This window comes from Labrus mixtus, chromosome 16 (assembly GCF_963584025.1).
Source record: "Labrus mixtus chromosome 16, fLabMix1.1, whole genome shotgun sequence".
Lineage (NCBI taxonomy): Eukaryota > Metazoa > Chordata > Actinopteri > Labriformes > Labridae > Labrus > Labrus mixtus.
The window spans coordinates 23648684-23672201 of NC_083627.1; the positions used below are offsets into that span (position 1 = coordinate 23648684).

General features: G+C 41.6%; 1 protein-coding gene across 1 annotated transcript in view; it reads right to left on the bottom strand.

The window, feature by feature from the left end:
- Positions 1-1856: 1856 nt before the first annotated feature.
- tshz1 (teashirt zinc finger homeobox 1) overlaps positions 1857-23518 on the bottom strand; it is a 28924-nt gene continuing 7262 nt past the window's right edge. Inside the window, exon 2 of the mRNA XM_061059604.1 lies at positions 1857-5427. Within this exon, the coding sequence (XP_060915587.1) occupies positions 2069-5427 (3359 nt within the window). The 3' untranslated portion in view covers positions 1857-2068. The remainder of the gene's footprint in view (positions 5428-23518) is intronic.

A 23518-nucleotide genomic window follows, 5' to 3' on the forward strand; every position in this document is an offset into this window, starting at 1 on the left:
TAATCACTTTTTTCCCCCTAAAAGGGATTATGTCTATATTTGAAATTGCTCATACACGTTTACTGGTTTGGCGTTCATCATTGGGTCTGAATTTTAAAAGCTCACATTCATATAACACTTATTTGAAAAGGTGTCATACTAACAAGGTTACATGAAGGGAAAAAAAAGAATAAAGGTTCAAAGTTGCACACAGAAGCTACAAGGCAGCACTTAAAATTTTTACTTGGTTTGGAGCATATTTACTGGATTTGTTAATATTTGGATGTTGCACCGTGCAGTGTTTTTGATGTTAATGCATTTGTTTAGGGTTTTTGCAGCAGGTTTCCCAAGCATTTGTTGAAACTCATTTCTGAATTTGTAGCACACTTCTCCAAACGGAAATTATTGATGCTGTTACTACACATTTGTAAACCTTTGACAGATTTGAAAACTCTTAAAAAGCTTCAGTGCTCCAGACAGCCATTTTATATTGATCCGTGGTGGTGGCATTTCCCTGATTTTGTGTTGTGCTAACCTCTTAGCCTCTCTATAAATGTTTATTCAGATGTCCCTGCAAAGCAAAACCATACTTTTCTAAAAGCATGAATGGATTATGTCATTATTGTTTGACTTCCAGTTAGACTTATGTTTGTTAAATCAATGTAGATGATGAACTTCATGTGGAACACATCCCAACTGATAACTTAATCAAATATTTTCTGAAGTATTTCTGCATCACTGCCTCTATTAAATAATAATTGTGCTGTTAATCATAGATATGAGCATAATATTCAATCTTCATTACATCTCTATGGACTTTGCAGTCTTTCTAAATCACTCAAACAACACCAGGTGAGTCCAGGACAATGAGTTTATTTTACAACTGAGGATAAAAGAACGTCATTCTGAATAACTGAGTGGATGATAAAACCTGGATATCTATTTTTTTGTGAGAATTATTGTTTTTTAAATGTTATATACAGTACCATGCATCGGAGAAGATGCCAGTAAAGTTCTGTCATTTTATGTAAAGCACATTGAAGGACCTACTTCTCACTGAAAAAGGACAATGTGGTCCAACAGAATTCTGCAGTTGTATACATTTCTCCATATTTGTCTAGAAAATAACATTATAAAAATGCACACAGTACAAATTATGTTGAACTGTATAGAGCAAGATATGCTGACATACATGATACATACTTGCCATTATTCATACAATAAGTTTTAAACTTCATTAATTTTACAACTGTAGTTTCACAATAATAAAATTGGTAGCCTACAAATGCAAATACTGTACATGTGGACACAACCAGGAAATAATATTTACTAGAGAAACACATATGTTAACCATTTTTAAGATTGTATGTGATTTAATTTCAAATATAAAACAATATCATTGTTAGTACTCAAAGTTTCCATGTCGATCTAGGGAATTAAGACTCAAAGGGGTTGTTGTCAATCTTACCATCACATTTCTTCATCAATGTACACTTCTTTAAAGTGCGAAACCATCCCATTTTTTTTTTTACTTTTATCCATATACCTTCATATAAACACCAATAGATATCGACAGGGATATCCGTTTTTCACATCATGGTTGAAATTTACGAGACATAATATGCTTTCCTTTTTTTCATTAAAAAAAAACATGCACACTGTCTTATAAATAATATGCAGGTTGTGTTGAAATCTTTTTTATCTTAACAAAACCATTCAAAAACAGTGATCAAAATAGGAGCATGGTCCAGTTTTAACACAATGGATGGACATTTCCCAAAGGCTCAGATAAGATGCAGTGCATTAGAAAAGCAACAATCAGTCAGTGACTACATAGTGCCATGGCTGCTGAGCTTATTTGGTAAGTTTGTGTTACCAAAAGTTAACTTTTACAACATAGCTTTAAGCCTCAGCAATGCAGTCCTGTCAGTTGTGGATAACTCAATTATTACAGTATGTGGTATTAAAGCTACCATGTTTTCATTACAACATGTGACACAACAATACCCTATAGAGTCGTGGCACTACCTGTTATGACAGACTGTAGCTTATAGTGCAACAGTAAACTGTCATGCTATCAGCTTTAACTTCATTGTTTGTCAATCTTTTCCACCTCTTTCACAAAGATAAGATGGTCTTCTGGTGACTTTCCATGTGTCTTGCAAAGGTGCAATTTGATTGCATGTTTGCTCAGAAACGTCCGATTGCACAGTTTGCACTGATATATTGAGCCAGTATCTTCTTCAGAAAGTCCAGAGAAAGTGAACGTCTTGTCCTCTATTCTGCTGACTGCTTGCTGCTCTAACAAATCTATTGAAAGCTTAGAGAGGTCCTTCAAGGTAAACCCAAGATGGGTCTCCAAATGGTGAATGTAGGAGGAGGGAGTCCTAAACTGGGAAGCACAGTCACTGCACAAAAACAATGGTTGGCCAGAGTCAAGGTTTTTCAGGAACTTTGTGCTCCCTGTCCGCTTTAACTGATATTTTACATTGGCCAGCCAATGAGAGATAGTGGTCATAGAGAGTCCAGTAAATTTACAGATGTGGACCCGTTCTTGGGGCCCCAAGTCAGTAATCACAAGCTTTCCCTCAGGAGTTTCCCTTAGACTAGAGGCAAACTGAGCCTGAAGAATCAGGAGGTGCTGAGGGTTCCAGTTGGACTGTCTGCCTTTCCGTCTCTGGATGGGTGATAACTCCTCCAAACTGTCCTCAAAAGCAAAGCCGTCGATGTCTGATTTTTCAGATACAGAAGACGGGGTCGTAGACTTTGGTGTCAGATGGCCTGTCAGATTTTTGACCATATCTGAAATATCCATCAAAGCATTCTCCCGCAGAGGAGAAGATGAAGACTGGGAGAAGTTTTTGAAGGCTGGTTTGTTGTTGTTCACACTGCCATTGCTGCTTGGTGTTGAGGTACCTTTAAGTTTACATCCATTGGTGTTTCTGGATTTGGTCAAGTCCATTGGCTGATTATCATCATCATCATCATCGTGGTACTGACTTACAGGCTCTGCTGTCTTCATCTGAGCAGAGTTGTTGTTGATCTTATACAGCATTGCAAATGGGTCTGTGAAGGGTGTTGCCACTTTTGCAGCTTTCCCCAAGTGGTTGTTCATGATAGACTGCAAAGCACTGAGAGGATTGACAAGGGGTTGTTCAGGCAAGTGATCTGTGATAATACTCAGGTTGTTGCAGCCATTGCTTACAGGCCTTTTTGGGGAATTTACTTCACTCTTTATCTGTGCCTCTGATTTAGTCTCTGTCTGCTCTCCCTTGCTTTTGGACACAATCTGGTCCTCTACTGCAGTAATGTTCACTGCCTTTAAGACAGTATCTGACTTGGGTGAAACCTGTTTGTCTTTAGTATTTGGCAATGGAGACTTCGCAGACCTGCACTTACTCTCTACAATATTTTCTTCTTTTTCATTTTTTATTGAAGTTTTTCCTGTCACTTTCTCAACTAGCTCCTCCATTGCCAGCACATTACTCTTATGACTTGGAGGTGGAGAAGGGCTGTTTGGTGAATGAATCAGAGTGCCAATGTCAGTGGACAGTACCTTCAAACTGTTGCTGCTGAACAAAGGTTGAACCTGTGTACAGGAAGGAAAGCTTGACTTTATAGATCCATGGAGCTGATAGGCGGCATGAATGCTGGGGTATCCACCCCAGGTTGGTGTGCCAGTTTGGGCCTTACTGATTGCACTTGACACTGTATTCTCTAGAGACTTAAGGATGTCCAAGCCTCCTTTTGGCGCCTCTTCCAAGTCTTCTTCTCTCAGATATTGGTAAGATCTGGTCTTTCCAGTTTTTCCAGCTTTTTCTGAAAGATCTTCTTTCTCTTCCTTGATTTTTTTCACTGGCTCCCTAGCTTCCATGTCATCGTCCTCTGCCACTTTATCTTTATGATCTTCACTTTCCTCCTCGGGGCTAGGAGGCTGCAACGGGGACTCAGGCTGTGACTTCTCATTTGGTGCTGGAAGTCGTGTGGTCGTCGGTGGCAGAGGAATTGACTGAAATTTCTCCTCAACCACAGGATCAAAAACTAACTGCTTACCCTTTTTAGAGGCTGAATGCGTTACTTTGAGAAAGTGTCCTGTGACCATCATATGGGCTGTGAGTTGTTGCAAGGTGTCATGTGAACTTCCACATTCCATACATTTGAGAATTTGTGCCTTTCGTGCCTCAAACTGCCAGGTATAACTGGCACCATTTTGGTAACCATATCGATTGTTTGGAGTGACATAAGGATTGGCCACTTTTTGGTCTTTGGGAGACTCTCCTATAAGTATACCAGGTGTGACAGAATCTGGTGAACTTGGGGATATCATCAAGTCTTGAAATGTTCTTTTTTTGGTTGGGGGTACCAGCTTTGAGGCAAGGGCTGGCATTGGTTCTTTGAGAGGCACTTTCTGATAGTGTTTTGTTTTAATCATGTGGACACTTAAGTCTTGAAGAGATTCAAATGAGTGGCCACAGTACATGCATTTAAGAACTTTCTGGGCATCTTCTTTGCCCTCCATCTCCATCAGAGAACGTTTACGTGGCTTGGACCACTTCTTGCTTCGATCATCCTCATTATCCTTATTGTCATCACGGTAGTGACCCGTTTCATTCATATGCACCGTCAGGCCGACCAGAGTGTCATAGGCTCCGCTGCAGTCCTTGCACCTGAACTTGCTGGCACCCGTAAACACCGGGCCATAGAGCTTATTGTTTTGCCTGTAAAGTTGCACTGTGCTGAACAGGCTTGGCTCAGGAAGGAGCTGGTATGGGGTATGCTGCATGGTTTTGGCCAATGCTGCCTGGTGCCAATCATAGGCTAATCCTCCTGTGCTGCCAGAGCTGACACTGGTGCCACTGTTGCTGTTGCTTGATACTGTTCTGGTGGTAGTACTGCTGGTGTTAATATTAGTGGTGGCTGAAGCATTGCTGTTGCTACATCTGCTCTTCACACTGATGTTGCCTGGACTGTGACTTTTCAGAAATCCATTGCTCCCTTTATGATTACTTCCATTTCCATTGCTAGCTGTGAAATTGTTCCCTTGTTTACTTTTAAGCATATCCAGAGCAATGCTGGACCAAGAAGCATCGGAGATCAGGTTTGCATAGACGGCTTTCATTTGTGCCAGACTGTCCTGTAGCGAGAGGCCGTTAATGGACTCTGTGCTGTCCCCTAACTTCTCCTTCATTTTGTCCTGATCACTGAAGGAGGGCGTGGTTTTATGGTCCACCATTTGATCGCTGGTGGTGCTGAGTGGAGATGCGTACCCAGCATCTGGGTTAGTGCCATTGCTAAGTGGAGAGTTCTGGCAGCTAAAAGTATCTCCTGCGTCCTCATCATCATTAAGAAGGTAGTCTGCATCTTGACCATCCAGGGACAGGCCATCATCTTGCAGATGTTCCTCTTCATCAATCTTATCCACTTTAAATTCATCATCAGGTCCGTAAGCTGGAAAACATAAAAGAGGGGAAATGGAACATTAGACACTTTCATATGAATAGTTTTAATACATGAAAATGAAACCAACTATGCGTCCACCACCCTTAGTATATGAAGGTGGCATGTGCAATAATCCTAAATAGTTTTTCGTCAATAGTCCTCGGAGAGGACACGAGTTTGTAATAATAAAGTGGCAAACATCCATATCTTGACAATGACGGATAGTCCTTCTCACCGTACTGCCTAATGAAGCTATTGAACAATGCAGCTCACCAAGGGTACAGAGCAGAGATGAGCTACAGAAATGTTCCTGCTCAGTTAAAAAACTATAAAACAGCCACATTTTCAAATTACAAAGGAAAATTCATGACAGTACATGATGCCTATTAATCATGTTATGACAAATAAAGACGTTTTTGTCTCCTCAAGGTTGGAAAACCCCGAAAAAAGGAAAATATGCCTAATTTACTACTCTGTTTAAGATTCAGTTCGATGTTGTCTTCAAAAAATGCTCAGAGTGGTAACAATGATTAAATAAGATTAATTTACTGTCTTGTGCATACATTTCTTATCAGCAATTTCAAACGCAATAGCAGCATACAGCCAAATAGTGCATGCTGGGTGTTTCATTTTCTATTTTGCTGCTATATGGTGGCAATGGATCTATTTCTTCAACATGCCACACATGCTATGGATTCAAAAGTAAGAGATAGTGGAGGAAAATGCCAGCTGCATTTGCCAAGCCATGGTTGGCTGGAGTCAACTTGGCATCGGCTGTGGAAGTCCTCACAGCGTGATGCTAGGAAACGGCCAGTGGACATGACAGGCTGTGTTGTTACTGCCTGTGCTCCTCGAGTACCCACAGCTTCAAGTGTGCCATTTTAAAGGAACACAGAAATTGATGGTATCAATGGAAAATGGCTGTCTACTTTTTTGTAACTGTCTTCCAATTCAACAAATCACTTGTTCTGAGAACTTGTGTTAAAATTATTCTTATCTTCAGATTGCAGAGGTTAATAATAGAAAAATTAAGAGATAGAAACAAAAAGTTGAAATGTTTAAATATTATCCCGGTAGCAGATAAAGAGAGAAATATTACAGATAGGCAGGGAGAGAGAAAAAATAGAGGGTTAAATATGCTAAGGCAGCTCCCTCAATCCATTCCTCGTAAGATGCTTGTCTGAGGTGCCAGAATCAGTCTCCAGTGAGGAGGCAGATGTGCTGTCAGCTTCAAACAGCATGTAGCGCTCTATCCCATAATCGGAATGGACATAATACCTGATGTTTGTGAGGTGCCAGTTACTGCTGCCTGGGAAAAGCTGGAGGACCAACAGCTGCAACTCTCTGCCTTGTGTGTGTGTGTGTGTGTGTGTGTGTGTGTGTGTGTGTGTGTGTGTGTGTGTGTGTGTGTGTGTGTGTGTGTGTGTTTGTGTGTGTGAGACATGCTCAGCCTTTCTGTTTTTAATCAAACTGTTCCTTTGCTAATTTTGCTTTTAATTGTAAGGTTTTCATTAAACACAGGCCACAGTTAAATCACTCACTGGTGTCATCCACTAAATTAGTGGATTTTAACCTTTTGCCAACGCAGCTGCACAGCTTTCTTTCAACCTGTCTTCTTTATCCTTATCGAGATGCAGCCCACTGAATTGAAATAAATGCAAAACTAAACCTATTCAAAGTCAATGTGGTGAGAGGAGTTAAAGACAAAGCAGCTTAGCTGACAAAGTGAGGGAAACCTGACAGCACCACAAACACACACACACATACTCACACGAAGAGCACACTGACACTAAATTCTACTCTTTCCCTGCCATCCTCCGTATATGTTGACTTGACAGGCATCAGTGTCAGGAGTGTGTCAGTGTCGGCCCGAGGTGTCAGTGTCCACACAAACAACCCAGAGAGGAGGGTGGGAGGGGAAAGCAACAACAACAAACACAAGTCAGCCATTTTTTTCGCCCTCCTCCTCCTTCACCATCTGTGTCAGAAAAGCTGCGGGTGCCACCGCCGGCTAATAAGGCAATCAGAGATGGAAAAGATGCTGACACGGCAGCTTTCCAGCGTCACTCAGAACAAAAGAGGAAGAGGAGAGGGAGGGAGAGAGGGGTAGGGAGGGGATTAAAACGGGTGTGGAAGGGGAGGAGGATGGGGGAGAGGTGTCTGTTGTGGTTGTCAGTCAAAAACGTAAGCCCACTTTGTGCTGTCAGGGAGGATAGGAAAAAGAGGGGAAGTTTTAGAAAAGAGAGGAGAAAAGATGTGGAGTCCAACGAACAAGAGGTGTGTGTGTATCTCAGAGAAAAAACATGAAGGAGAAACAAGTTTAACAACTTCCAGCTAACAAAGTGCAGGGTATGCAGACAGAAAAAGCTAATATTATTATTCTTTTTTTACATTTTTGATATTTTAGGTGTGTTTACGATCTGTGGCTTATCATTTATTTGTTTGTGGGTTTGTGTGTGTGATTGTCTCAAGTGTCACGGTGTGTCAGGTGCATGCAGGGATGCAATGTGGCTGGCGGGGGGGGGGGGGGAGCAAAGCCATCTGCGTTGTGAGAGGAGGCCTGTCACTATTGTTGTGCCCAGAGTCCAGGATTTCCTGCTGCAGACAGGTGACACCACAGTGGGACATTCCCCAGTCACACAGTCACACAGTCACACACACACACACACACACACACACACACACACACACACACACACACACACACACACACACACACACACACACACACACACACACACACACACACACACACACACACACACACACACACACACACACACACACACACACACACACACACACACACACACACAAGCCCCTCTCCCCCAAACGACAACCCTCCCTGAGGCAGGAAACTGTGTGCGGTCCACACATACATACACACACTACACCTCAATTTTTGTACTGATTTAAAGGGAAAATAATGTCTAAATTGAGAAAACACAGTATTTTGTAAACTAAAATGTGACCATTGCTAAAGACGTTGAGCAACTCTAGTACACTTGCACTGAATCTTTGGTTGAATTGACAATCCTTTTTTTTTTTATTAAGGTTTATTTTTAAGCTCTTTCTGCCTTTATTTAGAGACAGGACAGTTGATACAGCTGTTTTACTTAATATGAAACCTTCCTAACTAAGTCTGGATAAACATTTTTTCCTAATAACTCAAAGTAAAGGAAGAAATACATTAAAATCTGATCTGGATGTATTTTAAATTTTGAGTATGAGTATGACTTGTAAAACAAAAAAGCACCAATAATTACAACTTGCTTTAATTTCCATGGCAAATTGAGAAACACTTCATTTATGTCAGAAAAAACTGACCAGTTCAAAAAGATGATACTGGGAGAGATAAGTTTCCATTGCATAATGAACAAAACTCTCCAGGACTCTACAGTACACACACAACAAGCACACACTTTCCCCTACGAACCGTCTTCATTTATTCATGTTGTCTCAGAGAAGAGGGCAATCCTGGCTCTCATTTGCAGTGCTAATGTCCAATTCCGCCAGCTTTCACCCTGCTGATTTACCCTGCATGGCCGAGCGCTGGATTTCGGAGCGGGGGTGACTGGTGAGTTTCCCCCTCACGCCGTTTAGTGTCCCTTCAAAATGGGAGCTTTGGCGTGGCAGTCTTATTTCTCTCTCCCGTTTCGCTTTGTCACCGACCCCTCCATTCGCTGCCACTCACCTCTGATGACTTTGGACAGGCCTGATCAGTGTGTGTCATTGACCTGTACGCCATGCATGAGTGTGTGTGTGTTTGGGCAGAGAGAAGGCTGTAAATAAAATGACATTATTATTTCCTCTGTCCTATCATGTAGAAAAGCCAATTATGGTAATGCTTAGTATGTCAGGCAATCTCTATCTCTCTGTGCTCTCCCGTCCTCTTCATTCTTGCTCTTTTTTTTCTCTCTCTGGGATAGTCGCGCCTTTGGTTTCATAGGACCTGACACTCTGTTAGGACGACCAACACTGAGGCAAACTGGCACAGAACAAGAGTCTGTTCTCATCCTTAAGACAAGCTTTGATTGCTATGAGAGGGTATCATTTGACTAAATTTCTTACTCATAAAACACATAGTACAAGAAAACAGAGATGTGCAATGAACAGGGATAACAATGTGATGAAGTGCCTTAAATGTAAGTCAGAAGTTGCTGGGTTTTTATTAAAGTGCACCTCCAAAGACTACAAAGCCGCATACAAATGTGTTGCCAAAGATACAAAGCATTAGCCATAATCCATCCCGCATCTTGCCTGACCAGACGTGTAGGAGCCCACCTCACAGCCCCCTCCCTCCCTCTGCTTTAACCCACATGGAATAGTCCACCATATGGCACAATAGCTCAAGGGCTTCTAATAGCTTATGTGTGGTACAAATCAACCTTCTCGTCCTCTGTGACTCTTCCTGGTTGTGGAAAACAATGCATTCAGTTGTCTACAGTCTGCTCAGCATGCTGGTGGTTACATACAAAAACTGTTTGTTTTTTTGTTGCTTTTGGATTTCTTTGTAAGAGATAAACGACCTTTTCCTAAAGTTTTTGATTGTCCTTCGGGCTTTCACATATGTTCCAACTAATATGCTATTACTCTATATCATATTATGTTAATAGGCTTTCTAAATGGGTCACACAGACTGTGAATTTTTACCTCTGGCTCAGCTTCATTAGGCCACTTAGAAATATAGTGTGCGTAAATCACAAAGACCAAAAGACAGCGTCTCACAGAACACATCAACAATGAGAGAGAAAAAACAATCTGGAGAACTGCAACTATTTATTTGAAAGAAGATTTTTTTCTTTCTTTCTTGCTCTGCCCCTGTTTGTTCCGATTTCCCGTGAGCCAGTTTTGACACGCCATGACAGTGACTGTGGTCTATAAATCACCTTTTCCCTGAACTGTCAGTGCGTGCTTGTTCTGAGATGAAACAACAGCCATTAGCTCATCGCCAGCACGGATTCCAGCCCTCTCTGCTCGACTTCCTTGCCAAACCCCCCCCCCCCCACCCAACAATCGAACATTGCTCTTGTGCTGCACACACATTTCAAACCATCTGGTTTGTTTTCAGGCAAAGAACAGATAAAGCATTACTAATGCTAATTAAAGATGATGTGAGTGAGATTTACTCAACCAGTGCCAAGCACTGATTCAATGTAGGCTGCAATAGACAGATGTCATTTATTAAAACAGATTCTTTCAGAGCAAATATTGCCACTTTCTTTTTTTGTCATGGGTACTTAGCCTTTTGAAATTTAGATTAATTTTCTGTATTTATGTAGAAACCTGATTGTTGAGTACTTTTGGGGACTCCTCACCTTGAAACATTTCAAATGCAAGTAAAGTCGTTTCAGTTTTGTTTTGATCATACTTGGCATAAAGTTGATCTATAAAAATTCAGGCAAATAACATGCAAACAAAATAACCTTTCTTCATCAACGCTGTCTTCTGAATTCACCTGCGCTGCCCCTGACAGCAGAGCTTCCTCCGACTAAACAACAGCTGCTCCCATCGCCTAGCAACAACCAGTTGATGGATGACCCCAAAGATGGATAATTACCATAAATCACTGTGGTTGTGTGGAGAAAAGAAGCAGAAAATCATTGAAGGAAAAAAAACAAAAAACAAGCTGAACCACAGTTTAAACTAGTGTGCCTGGTGTTAAGGCTAAATGTGTCTCTCATGTTTTGAATTGTGGTGCGCTCTAGAATCTTTTGCAGGCAAGACCTGATTGGTGACCCTTAAACTTCAACAAAATGTAAAACTTCTCTGAGGTCATCTATTAAGATCGTGTTTTAGGACTGTTTCTTCCAAGTGGACATTTTTTTGACAGAGTTTATGAATAAGGGCTGTAAAATGAAACCTGATGAAATGAGTCATGGCACAAAACCTGTCCTGAAGGAGCAGCGAGAAAGAAAAACAAAGTGGCCAGAGGAAGGAAGAAAGGAAACAGCCAAGAATGAATGATGGCTACAGTGATGAGTTTAGTGCAGACAAAGCAGATGAAGGAGGTTGGAGGAAAAGAAGCAGGCAGGGGAAGTGTTTACAGCCTATACTTACATTTTTTTTTTTGCACTTGGTGTGTCTGACTACACTTGTACTGACATAGGTGGATGTAACATATAGGGAGAAGGGAGAGAGATATAAAGCATAAAAAGGGAAGATGATGAGAGGCCACGGGGCTAAAACAGGGTCACAACCTAACCAGTTCGGTCTAGCCGAGTCCAGTTACACAATGAGCCATCAATCAACCTTCTCCACGCTGTCAGACCTCTCCTCAATTCACAGAGGCCATCCACTTTGTACACTGCTGAGGAACAAAACATAGAGGAGGAAAAGAGACACAGAGGGAGAGAAAAACACACACACACACACACACACACACACACACACGGAAGACACACACAAAGCTCCTTGAATCAGATCCTTTACTCTTTGTAGGAAGGTAACTAGATATCTACTTATAACAGAAAAAAACATTGTGAAATTTACCCATGGGTCCATTCTCAATATTTTTATTGGAAGACTTGGAGATTTAGCTGGTGATCTACTGTGAGCTAGCTAAGTAATAACAATTTAGCCAGCCTGTAGCATGATAATGCTAGCCAGTCACAACAGCTTTCAAGGCTCTGCTTTCTCTTCAATGAGCCACTGACTCTCCTTGACATTTTGTTTTTCAGCATTTTAAAACTTTCAGCTAAAATACGCTTAAAAAAAAAGGCAGCACAAAGAAATGTGTCCATGCGTGTAGGCAAAATGTTTTGCTGAGGACCTTCAGTGTAGAGCTACTGTCAGCTAGCTTAATGCTCACAGGTAAGCTAGTCAAGAATATAACCCTGCTCAGTCACAACAGGATTTGTTTCTACTTTCTATACATTAGACAGTTGACTCTCCTTAGCATTTCACATATTCACAGCCAAAGATGTGCTCACCAGATATTAGCACAGTAAAAGTCTTCACTAGGTCTTTGCTCAAGTAGTTGGCTAAGTTAGCCAGCTAACGACAATTCCCTCTACTATACAGCTATAAGTTAATAAAGTTTATTCAAAACATATAGGTACACATATACTGTATATACCATATGTTTTAAGAAATATATTATTTTTTTAATGTTTCTTTTCTCTCAGACAGACGTTACAGTGCTGGGTTCAACACAGCTAATAATTTACATGAGCCTTGTCCATTTTGAAATTGATTATAGGTTAGCACTGTTGAGATAGCTAGCCATTGGTCAATGGAAGAAATCCAGATTTCAACATTCCCTACATTCAAACTTGACACAAAACATTTGTGTGATTCACTTATCACCATAAATGGAGCATCTTATTGCAGAAATCCCATTTGAATAAACAGTTTTTTCTGGTATTTCTGTGACTCCCCACCCACCTTTCAAAAGATCACTTAACAACAACAGTTTGAGTCAAACTAATACATTTGTCTTAGATCAAAACATCATCAACCTTTATTTCTCCTTATCCACTTCCTGGTTAGACATAAACCCAACAACATGAGCCTGAACTTAAGAATGCAGAGTACTTTCTGAGAAGAGGACCTCAGAGACTTGACTTGCATCCCTTTCCCAACATAAACACAGACAGACAAAGAAATCAGAACTTTTAAAAAAACCATAAAGTCACTTCAGGGAAATTAATTAGAACCGCAAACCCTCAGGGCAGGAGGCTGCTCAGGACAACCGAGCATCCCTCGAACATTTTTAGTGCTTTTAACTGCATGTGTCACCAGGGAAATTCCAGCAATTGTGCACCATCAAAGCTGTTATCCCTTATGCATCGCCACATTTTTCTTTCTAATTCTGCCCGCTTAAGTGACGAGTTGGTACTGATGTCTGGTGCTCCATTAAACAAAGTTCTACTGTTTCGTTTCAACACTGGTTTAGGATTTAACGCGTGATGAATAGCATAGGGGCGTAACAAAACATTTCTAACAAAAGCATACGCAGTTGAGAATGTGCCTGTGTGTGTGTGTGTGTGTGTGTGTGTGTGTGTGTGTGCTTGTGTGGATTTCTTTTTTTCTACTTTTCCTGATGACCGTGGCAATACAGTGACAAAAGAAGAAATGATAGGAGGGAGGAGGGATTAGGGGCTGGAAAAGGGACCCTGGAGTAAGTCAGTAAATTATGTACTGGGGTTCTCAAAGTGGACTAGTATCAGTAGCTATCTCAACCTAATTGCGTGTGTGTGTGTGTGTGTGTGTGTGTGTGTGTGTGTGTGAGTATGCATGCCTGCCTGTGTGTGTAAGTGCACAATGGCTGCGAAACGGTCTACACAGTCAGGGGGAGAGGCAGGAAGAAAGGAAGCGATCCTTCAACGGAGCACAATATCAGACTGCGGACAGACAACCAACGGCTGGAAGGTTCTGGAAACGAGAGAAAAAGCTTGCCTCCCTCACATTTCAGCTCTCAAAGTGCCCTCCATCTAACACTCGCACGCGCACACACACACACACACACATAAATGGCACCATAACTCTATATCCGCAATCAATCTCCCCTATGAAGACACATCCATCTTCAGTAATGTTAATGGGAGGCTTTTGTGGGGTTGGAGTGGGGGTGGAGGACAGGGGTAAAACAGAGGGTATGTGACTGCAGAGCTGACCTCAGAGCAGTGTGAGGTAATACTGTGTGTGTGTGTGTGTGTGTGTGTGTGTTATAGAGACAGACCAAATGAATAAAAAGTGAGAAGGGAGCTACATGTTAGTGTGTCTGTCTGCATGTCGGGAGGTCAGGTGTGTGTGGGAGAGACTGATGGCTGTCAGCTTGCATCTGGCAGCGAAAATAAATTAGGCTTATGAAGACAAATGAACAGGCAATGGAAAGAGTAAACGGGGGATGGAGAGGGGGGGGGGTGATCGAGACAGAGAGAGAGAAAGGGAAGAGGGAAGGGAAGGAATGAAGAAGAGGAGATATAATGACAGAGAAGAAAAGGGGGTGGGGGTGGGGGGGGGATATTGTGGAGTGCGTTGGCATTGATGTGAAAGGAAGGAGATGGAGTCGCGTTTGCCAACTAAGAGAGAGAGAGTTCCTTTTCGGCAGCCAGTGGCCGTTCATTAAGAAGGACGGGCACACAGACAGGCCTGCTGCTGGCAACACGAGAAGCTTTGGCTGTTTCTCCTCTGGCTGGGAGGGAAACATATATGTGGGTGTATGTGTGGGTATGTGTATCAGAAAACTGATTGCCAACTTATCTTGTTTGTTTGTTTTGTTAGCACATTTTTAATTTTTTATACGACTTTTTCTTTTCTTTTCTTTTCTTGCTTTTAAAGCCACAAGGTATCTAGAATATATATCGCATTGTCCCTCGGTTGCGTATCTGTGCTTGTAGTAGTACCTCTCAGTGTGTGTTTCCTCGGCTTGTGTGTCGGTGTCAGCCGTGTATCCATTTGTGTTCTATCTCCGCAGATTTGTCAGTGTCTATCCCATGACACACTCCCCTCGTTGCGAGTGGAGGAGAGCTCTCCGGGGGCTTTGTCACGCGGCGGTCTGTTCTTTTCCTGAGGCCTGGCGCCCCTCGTTTGATAAATGACACATGTCATTCTGTCAGCCCCTGCCATCCGGGTTGGGAGGCCCCCTAGCTGATGTATGGCCGCTCAGGCTAAAGGAAATCAGAGTGTTTTGGCAGCGCCCTGAGAACATGGCCTCTTATAAGGGGTTTGTGTCCGTGTGTGTGTGTGTGTGTGTGTGTGTTTATGCTCGTCTGTCTGCGATACTGAGTGCATGTTTAATTGTGTGTGTGTGTGTGTGTGTGTGTGTGTGTGTGTTTATGCTCGTCTGTCTGCGATACTGAGTGCATGTTTAATTGTGTGTGTGTGTGTGTGTGTGTGTGTGTGTGTGTGTGTGTGTGTGTGTGTGTGCTCATAAGTGCATGTCTGTATCTCCCTAAGTATGTAAGTGTGTGTGCATGCTCTCAACCTGTCAGGCGGACGGGCAGAGGGAGACAAATCATCGTCATGGCCACCCCAGCTGTTCCCCAAATTTGGTGCGAGGAGGAGAGCGGAGGGGGAAAAAAATCCTGCCGTTAGAATTTTAAATGGCTGATGCTTCCCAGAAACGGGAATGAGTGAGAGGACAAGTGGCGATAAATAGACATAGACACGCAAACACACACACACAAACGGAATCAAAGTCTAACACTGGAATAGGAATTAAGCCGATCCCAGAAGGAAGGAACAGACAGCCAGAGTGTTTCCTTGAAAACAAATTCGCACATAAACACACATGCTCCAAACATGAACACATGTTTACACAACTGTCATACTTAAAAAAGAAAAGGCTTTTTAAAGGAGACTTCATTTTTGCATGTAAGCAAACATCTTTTGACCTTTACCATCGCTTCAGTAGCCGTAATATGAACGCTTACATCTGAAAACTGGCAAATTCACTTGTGATACTAATTTTAAAATGTATGCGCTAAACTATCTCCTAGTCGAGCTACACACACTAAACACACGCTTAAACGTTTCCCTGGCGGAGGACAGTCCCACCTGGAGGTTGTGAACTCTATATGACCCCGCTGGATTGGGCGCGGGCCCAACTCCCTCCCCCATCTCCCATGGAAAAGAAGAGGGAGAAGGAGAAAAAAACAGCGTCATTAAGCTGTGAGTGATGAGTGGCAGCCATGGGTGACATCCTCCCCTCTCTCTCTCTTTCTCTCTCTCTTTCTCTCTCTCTCTCTCTCATACACTATCCAACTGCTCTCTCTCTCTCTCTCTCCCCCTGTCTTTTTTTTCTTCATTGCCTTGATACTTTTCTCCGTCCCTCGCTTTATTCACCTCTCTCTCTCTCTCCATCCCTCAACCCCTCAAGTCATTTCTCTTTCACTCCTCTGTTGCTTTGCCTCTTTTTTTCCACTCCCTCACTCCCCCACCCTCTTTCCTCCCTGGTTCTTTTTTTGTCTGCTGTCACTCTCTTTTTTCTCCTCTCTTTTTCAACCCTTTATGCGCCTCCTCACACACACACACACACACACACACACACACACACACACACACACACACACACACACACACACACACACACACACACACACACACACACACACACACACACACACACACACACACACACACAATAGCTCTAGCTCCCTGGTCGTGGTCATGTAGACACTCAGCTCCTCCATACATAATAGATCCAAAATATTGAGAGGAGGGGTCATTTTTTTTCACCCGCTCAGGATTGTGAGATCAGCTCTTCTTCCACAGTGGATCCACTGTCTGCTAATACCAAAAATGTCTGACTGTAGTTTTAAAATAGTTTGCAGAGGTCCTATGAATATGAGACCTTCGAGGGAGCTTATGTTTCAATTGTGTCATTGTTTCTCCTTTAAGGGACATATTGGTAGATTGCTCATTTTTAATGATCAAAGCAACCAATCAGTATCCCTCCAAAAGTGTCTTTAAAAAAAAACCAAGAATATTATTATGACTCAAGCTGTCGTAAATACAGATTTCTATAAAAGAGGGCAAATAAAAAAATAGATTGTCTAACTAGATTTGAAAGTCTTCCAGTCTGTCTCTGTCTGGCTAATATTGAATACTGTGGTAAAGTCACTGGATGAGAGAGTGTAACAAGGTAATTGACTGAACTTAATAAACTTCATGTTGATCCCTGTGAACTATTTAGCTCCTTGATCTTTTTTAGACAAACTTTAAACAATCCTGACATGTGCTAACTCCCGAAGACTTAAAGCGTTGCCTTATTTACAAAAATAAGGAACTCAAACTAAATTGATTATAATCAAACAACTAGCTAACTAACCAACCTAAAATGTGTTTTTTTTTTTCATGATACAGTCCATCCAAAGCTTTCCAATCCTACATCACACAAAACCTTCAGTGTCCTCGTCCTCTCGCATAGTGGACTCTTTACACACTGAAGTTAATATGAGAAGTTGTCTGGCATCTTCAACAACAGCTTTAAGGCTGCACACGTTTCTTACTCTTGTTAATAGAAGAATGATCAAAAAATATTTATACATGAATTGCATTGTGATTCATCAAGCTCCTTAAATATCTTTTTTTTTTTTCACTCAAGAAATGCAAAGTATTTTCACTATAAGTGAATCACTCAGGTTTTGATGTACTAATCTGTACCAAGGTTTAGATAATCAGTGATCAAGTCTGGTATGTGTTTGGAAAATGTCGAGTATGCTTTTAGCTTGTTAGTAGTCATCACTATGGACCTCCATTTTTAAATGTTCATGAAGCACATTTTCCTTTTCCTAAATTCTGTCAGCAGCTTTGGTTAAAACCAGAGAAGTTTAAGAACTACTCTCCAACTATGAGGCAGGGCAGGAAAAGAATGAGGTGACAAACTGAGATGAGGGAGAAGAAGAACGGATTAGTCAAGACACAAAAAGGAGTACGTCACAGTCACCTAGAAAATGACTCATACAGACTGGGAAGATGGCCACTGGGAATATAGTCATGCTTTGACTTCAGATAAATGAGGCCAGACCAATTCCACAAACACTTGGGGGGAACAATATGGCAAGTAGTATGTGTGTGTGCTCCAACCAGTGGTGGAGAATCTTCAGAATCTTTATGTAAGTTATAACAACAACACAACAATTACAAAAATGTAGAATTAGAAAAGTTACTACATAAAATGAAAATTTACTCCGAGTGTACTAGATCAAAGTTTACAATGTACCATACCTATCTTGTAAACGTAGCCTTTTGATGGCCCTATAGTCAATTAGCTATTTGGCTATTTGATATATTATGAGCTTTTTATAAAGATAACATGAAGAAGTTAAAGGAATAGTTTAGAAAAATCATCCCATTCAGTTTCATTCATTGTCTGAATAAATCCAAACAGCTCTGTGACGTAATTATTGAAGCTACGGCTCTTTAGCTTAGCCATGCTAACCAAAGCATCTCCGCTCTAAAGCTGAAGAACTAACACTGTTTGTTGTTGTTTTTCATCCACCTAGTTCCAGTTCTGTAGGAGGTTATGATATTTCTTTCCCTGGTACAGTCATTTCCTGGAGTCTCAGCAGTTTGCCTGTCGACCTCACAGTGATGACAAACCTGCGGGATAAATATCGCAGGCTAAAAGTGACGTTCTTCCAAAATGTAGTGAATAATTAGTCCTAAGAGGAAGAGGCATGTCTAGATTTCTTATCAACTAGGGCACAGGTTTTATGTAGGTGTATCATCACCTGTATATTGGTTAACTGAAACAACATCACCATGCTGACATAGGTCATTGATGCTTAATCTTTAAAGTCTCAAAAAGAAGTTGCAACACCAAAATTCACAGAGAAAATGGTATCATAAAAAGAAAACACGGCTTCAATGAAATGCCACAAAAAGCTGTTTGCAGTCTGTTGTAGCAGAGCTAAGCAAGTTGGGGCGACGACTATGGCAGCCAATCAGGTATAAGGGAGTCCGAGAGCCACCCCCAGCCTACCTGCCCCCTGTAAATGCATCGTATTACTCGTGTTAGGTTCCTCAAACTTGTGCTACATTATGTACCACTAATGCTACTTTACATCAATGTTACATAAACTATTGTACAAATATTATCCAATGCAGAAATGTTTTGCAGAGGCAGTCTCGTCATCATGTCGTGTCTAAGAGTCAGACAGGTGAGTGAAAGCAACAGTTGGGTCAGACAGACGGACAGCACAGAGACAGGTGATCAAAAAACAGATGCGCAGGTAGACAGTGAGTCAGACAGACGGAGCAGGTCTGCTTTGACATGGGACTGACGATCGTGGACGCTGTCAGAGGAGACGTTTGGATGTTGGAGAGGCCTCCCGCTGCTCTCTCTGAGACAGACGACTTAAGAGGGACAGAGCCGAGCTTAGACCCCCTGTGACTGTCACTGTCTGAGACAAGACGGCGGCTCAGGACAAGATTTAGGAGGAATTTTTTTGGGGAGCGGGGGGTTGAATGTGGTGTTGTTTAGTCGAGTGTGATCCCGAGACATTATACCCCCTTTCAACTGCCCGTCAAGATGACAACTGTTAAGTGATTACTTTGTGTAACCCCGAGCAAATTGTGGTCAATGGGTGCTTTGATGCTTTTCCCATGCGGCTTGCCTTTTTTTTCACAACTGTGTGTTTAATGGGAATGGAAATGGCTCTTGGAAAATGTGACAGTCATGTGTTTAGACTTCAAAGAAGACGATACAAGACTTAACTAGCCTGTGACCTTTCAGATTTTTACAACGCAGAAATTGATGTCGCTGAAAAATCAGGCTATTGTGAAAGAAAAGAGGTTATTGAAATATGAGAACAAGACCAGGGAGCCTATTTTCGCTTTCCTTTTCACATGCTGAGTTCATGTTCTTGTAACCAGTTCACTGACTCTTGAGCGTCCGGAGAGAGAGAGAGAGAGAGAGAGAGAGAGAGAGAGAGCGATAGGTGAGAGCTTCGAGACAGGGAGGAGGATGAAAGAAAATATGAGCAGGGTAGAGGAGAATTGAGTCAGTAAGATAGAGATTGATGACAGATAGGAAGATGAGAAAAGGCTTAGAGGGGGAGAGAGAGAGAGAGAGAGAGAGAGAGAGAGAGAGAGAGAGAGAGAGAGCGGGCCGGTAATCCCAAAAAAAAAAAAAAACGAGAGATGGTGTGGGAGTAGGTTGAGATAAAGATGAAGAGGTAAGAAGGGGAGAGAGGGAGAGAGATGGTTGTGGCACCACTCCAGACTGCAGCGTGACCTTCCCCAAACGTCCGCTCTCAAGGACAAAGTGTCATCTGGTAACTGTATCTGTTCCCAGATGGCTTATCTGCAGTGAACTAGTGTCCAAAAAAATCATATTCATTGCTTCTCAACACACCTTATCAGACAAATAAACACTCCCTTGGGGGATAGAAATTTCCACCCTCTGACTTTAGTCCACTTGCACCGTTTGGATATGCTGACTCCAGCTTTTATCAGTCTCCATGTAATAAAAACAAGTACCTTTCTTCTGGTGATAAACGAGAAGGCTAGTGTTAGATACAGCGAAACCACACAGCTTTTCTTAGAGACGTGAAGGGAAAAATTCACTCTCCCTGTAGCTCCTGCTATTTTGCACATGTTTAATTAATGCTAATGTTCTCCTGGTGTGTACAGGGGGATTAAATGCAAAACACCAACAGGGCGCAGTTATCATGTGTATATGTATATGAGCCCATATCCAGCCTTTACCTTGGGAGCTAAAAAAACATTAAAAAAATATATACTAATTCTGTTTGTAAGCCTCGGGTCTTTTGAGAGTAGCCTACCTTTATAGTTTAGCGTGAACAATTGATGCAACTGTTCATTAAAAAGTTTTCATTTTGCTGGTCTGAAGTTAAATAGAGTTTCTGCTGGGATACTAAATTCATCCAAACAAGTGCTGCAGAAGTTGGTGGCAAGAAGTGACTGATTTCTCTTCACTTGGCAGTTTGTGCAGTTTTTTTCCTTTAAGTGGTAGCTGTTTTAATCATATCTGCATTCTCTTTTAAATCAAAACAAGATTTTTGAGGCTTAGTTTTAAAATTGAAAAACATAAAATAGTAAGACATTTTACATTGCGATGACTAGGGATGCAGCAATCCAAACCTTTTCACACTTTTTTACCACATTGATGTCATTTCAGATACATCCATTTGGGGTATGTATCGTGATTGTTTTCATCATTGGTCTGGGAATATCTGGCTATACAACAAATGAAATAGAAGAACATATTTTCTTTTTAATGATATTAACGAGTAAACCAAATCCTGATCCCATTAGTTAGATCAGCATAGACTTCAATTTAGGGGAAAAAAGCAGTAAATAAAATAAACCCACAAGGTAAGAAGAGGTTTGTTTCTGAAATTCTAAATTTGTATGCAGGCTCAATTTATAGGAATAACGACTGGTGCAGGAGACCAAAATGTCACATCACTATAATCTAAAAAACATCAATCACACACTCTGAGCCACAGATCTGAATACTGTTTCATTTGGAGGTAAGAGAACAGAATGACTTGACAAATGACATGAATATCAAGTAGAGAAAGAGTTTTCTGCAACAGGATTTGGTATAATTTAGAATGCATGGTTTAATTCACCTGAAAAGAGAATTTAATTATTGCTATATTAAACCATTCTACAACATCTAGGAAAACTCCTGAGACAGAGACTGGACAATAGTCATCATATAAAACGTTAATATTTAGCTCTGAGGATAAAACATACCTGGTAACAGTAAAGTAAGAGTGTGTGTGTGTGTGTGTGTGTGTGTGTGTGTGTGTGTGTGTGTGTGTGTGTGTGTCGGCAGTGAAGCACAGGCACATATAATCAGCAGCTAATAACAACACGGTGGGAGTCGCTCCCCACCGTAAATCAATGGGCAAAATAATTGCTAATACACTGGTTATCGATTAGCATGCCCGCCATGCTCTCATTTTCTGGGGCGACCGCGCTAAGCGCTAAAGCAGTGACAAGGGTAAAGTGTTATTTCTCAAAAAGGCACACCGACAGACAGCTGGGCATGGGAAAAAAATGACTACAGGGCCTCGGCAGTAATTCTTAATTGACACCTGTCAGAACAATGGCAGCAGTCACAGCTGCTGTGGGAGAATGTCTACCAGAGTCCTGTTCATCTGTCACTTTTAATACCTTTTCTTCACGGGCACTCTTTCTCCCCCTCTGTTGTCTTCTGTTAGCCACAATGCTTCAAGCCCAGATGTTCGAGACAGGCTACTGGGAGCAACACAATGTCTGGGATGGGTAGCACAGGGCCTCACATGGTATGATGACTTGAAAGAGGGAAAGTGCTTCAACGGCGCAAAAAGATCTATTAGGTGAAAAGATGCAAAGACACCTAGCAATGCTCAAATCAAACACTACAACAAAAATGTGCAGCACGAGAAAAAAACATGTTGCAAAAGGTATGTTTTTCCCCACATTAACAGCACTTTTCTGTAGTTGTATTTGTTGTTAAATTTGTAGTTTGTTTTTCTGAAATCTTTTAGGCTGTTGAAGCAAGTTTGCCCCTTTTGGCCACCGTATACCAACCACCAATAGCCAGTTATTCAGCTCAATCATTTTTTTGTGTGTCAAGGGCTGTTTTTCAGCTTTCTCTAAACTGGCTGAGTCAACTGGAACAACAATACGAAGGAGCAAGAAGATTCAATAAGAAGGTGTACCGAGAGTAAAGTTTAACTTCACTGTGCCTCATCTGGAGTGTGATTATTATGATGACTGCAGCAAGTGTTTCCTCTGTGGCCGTTTCTAGTACATCGAGTACAGCGCTTAAAAAAGCCTAAAAGGATACCGAGTGATTTCAGAGATGCAAAAAATGCAGAAGAGAACATCTGATCCAGAGGAGAGTCTCTTTGGTTTTGGCTAACTGTGTCTCTCTCCTGTAGTGGCGTCTGTCTCGCACACAGTGCATCAATCATGCAAGGACACACACCTAATGATGTAACAATACACCCGAGTTTGTAACCAAAAAGATATTTATGCTGACATAGACGAGAAAGACTCACAAGCCATCTGTAAGCCAAAGGTAACAAATACAGCAAGCAACAAAACACACATGGAAAGCAGACTGTGGAATAGAGGCAGTCGAGACACGGGCTCCCCTGAGTGCACGCTGACCTCTCAGTGTACCCGGACCTCCCATCTCCATGCCCTAAATCACCATCGGACATTTTTCTTTTTCTCTTTTTTTTTTGTATCTTTCTCAACACTAAGCATCATGTGTTCTGTCTTCGACTGTCTGGTTTTAAAACCACGCTTGAACTGTGTGAAGAAACAAATGCAAAGGAGCACAAATGTTTGCTTGAACCTAAAGTAATAGTGAGCAAAAATCTAAAATGCACACGGTCAAGAGTTCGAATCCTCGGTTTCTAAACAACTTGACATCAACCATGTTCAATAATTTACAGAGCTCTTACTATCAGCTGATTAATCCTTTATCAGAAATTGAATCGGCAAATTATTTTCATATAAAGAAAATGTTCATCATTGTCATTTTTTACGCAAATTACGAGACATTTGCAATTTCTCGCTTCGTAAACGTGAGGATTTAATGCTTTTCTTCGTCATGTGTGATGATAAATTCAACGGACTGTCGGTTTGGGATTGTTGTGAGAACATTTGAAGCAGCATCTTT